General features: G+C 31.2%; 1 protein-coding gene across 1 annotated transcript; it reads right to left on the bottom strand.

The window, feature by feature from the left end:
- Positions 1–462: 462 nt before the first annotated feature.
- Positions 463–1,101, bottom strand: LOC135157369 (coiled-coil domain-containing protein 1-like). The gene has a single exon (XM_064112622.1). The coding sequence runs from the start codon at positions 1,099–1,101 to the stop codon at positions 463–465; it is 639 nt and encodes a 212-aa protein (XP_063968692.1).
- Between the last annotated feature and the right edge of the window lie 311 nt (positions 1,102–1,412).

Below are 1,412 nucleotides of genomic sequence, written 5' to 3' on the forward strand. Positions count from 1 at the left end.
CTCTGTGTAGGCTTAATTTAATAGACATGTCAACAATTAAATCACCATAGAAACATAACACTCCTTGAAAAACCACACAAATGGCCCGTGTACATGCTGGATTTTTAGAGCAACTCTTTTGTATTTCTGCTTGATTTAATATACTTTACTGCAAAGCACTGCATCAACAATCTGATCTTAAAATAAATTGGAACTTCCTTCATTTGACTACCTTTAAGTTTAAGCCTTCTTTTTGGTTAGTTAAACAAGAAAATTGCATTGATAATGATCAGTTATATTGTTATGCCATTGCCAATGATATGTTAGTGCTTAACCTAGAACTGATCAAGTAAATTAATTTGACTGAAACTAATAAAATATCTTTTATATGAAAACATTAAGATAATCTAGAAGTCACTGTAGACTGCTATTTAAAAAAATTTTAAAGATGGCACGCTACTCACAATAACATTCACAATATCATCAACAATTGATGTCATTCACAATGTCATTAACAATGTCATACACAATGTCAAATGCAATATCATTCACAATGTCATACGCAATGTTATTCGCAATGTCATTCACAGTGTTTTTTGCAATGTCTTTCACAGTGTCATTCAGAATGTCACTTCCATCATTCACAAATTCATTTACAATGTCATTAATGTCATTCCAAATGCAATTCGCAATATTATTTGCAATATTATTCACAATGTTATTCACAATGTCATCCACAATGTTATTCACAATGTCATCCACAATGTCATTCACAATGTCATTAACAATGTTATCCACAATGTCACTCACAGTGTCATTCACAATGTCATCCACAATGTCATCCACAATGTCATTCACAATGTCATCCACAATGTCATTCACAATGTCATCAACAATGTCATTCACAATGTCATCCACAATGTCATTCACAATGTCATCAACAATGTCACTCACAATGTCATCCACAATGTCATCCACAATGTCATCAACAATGTCATTCACAATGTCATTCACAATGTCATCCACAATGTCATTCACAATGTCATCAACAATGTCATTCACAATGTCATTCACAATGTCATCAACAATGTCATTCATAATATCATTCACAATGTCATTCATAATGTCATTCATAATGTCATTCACAATACCAAAATTAAAGTGCGAATCTAAGGAAGATATGAACCCATTACTTTCAATATACATGTATGAATGCCTCACTAAAAAACGAAACTTTACTTTTTTCATACGGTTAGTAAAAAGAACAGATCCAAAACTTTGAATAAATACATGATGAATACATTCCTGAAGATACATGTATTACATCCATGGAGGCCGCTATAAAAATTAAAAAAAAGTTTATTTATATTAGTAAAAAGAAAACAAACATCTAATGAAGATCTGAACTCATTACATTCAATATGCGAATACCC

Source organism: Lytechinus pictus, chromosome 17 (genome assembly GCF_037042905.1).
Source record: "Lytechinus pictus isolate F3 Inbred chromosome 17, Lp3.0, whole genome shotgun sequence".
Lineage (NCBI taxonomy): Eukaryota > Metazoa > Echinodermata > Echinoidea > Temnopleuroida > Toxopneustidae > Lytechinus > Lytechinus pictus.

What these genes read in the sequence shown, in the direction of transcription:
- LOC135157369 (XM_064112622.1), bottom strand. Translation starts at nt 1,101, where the DNA reads ATGAATGACATTGTGAATGATATTATGAATGACATTGTTGATGACATT.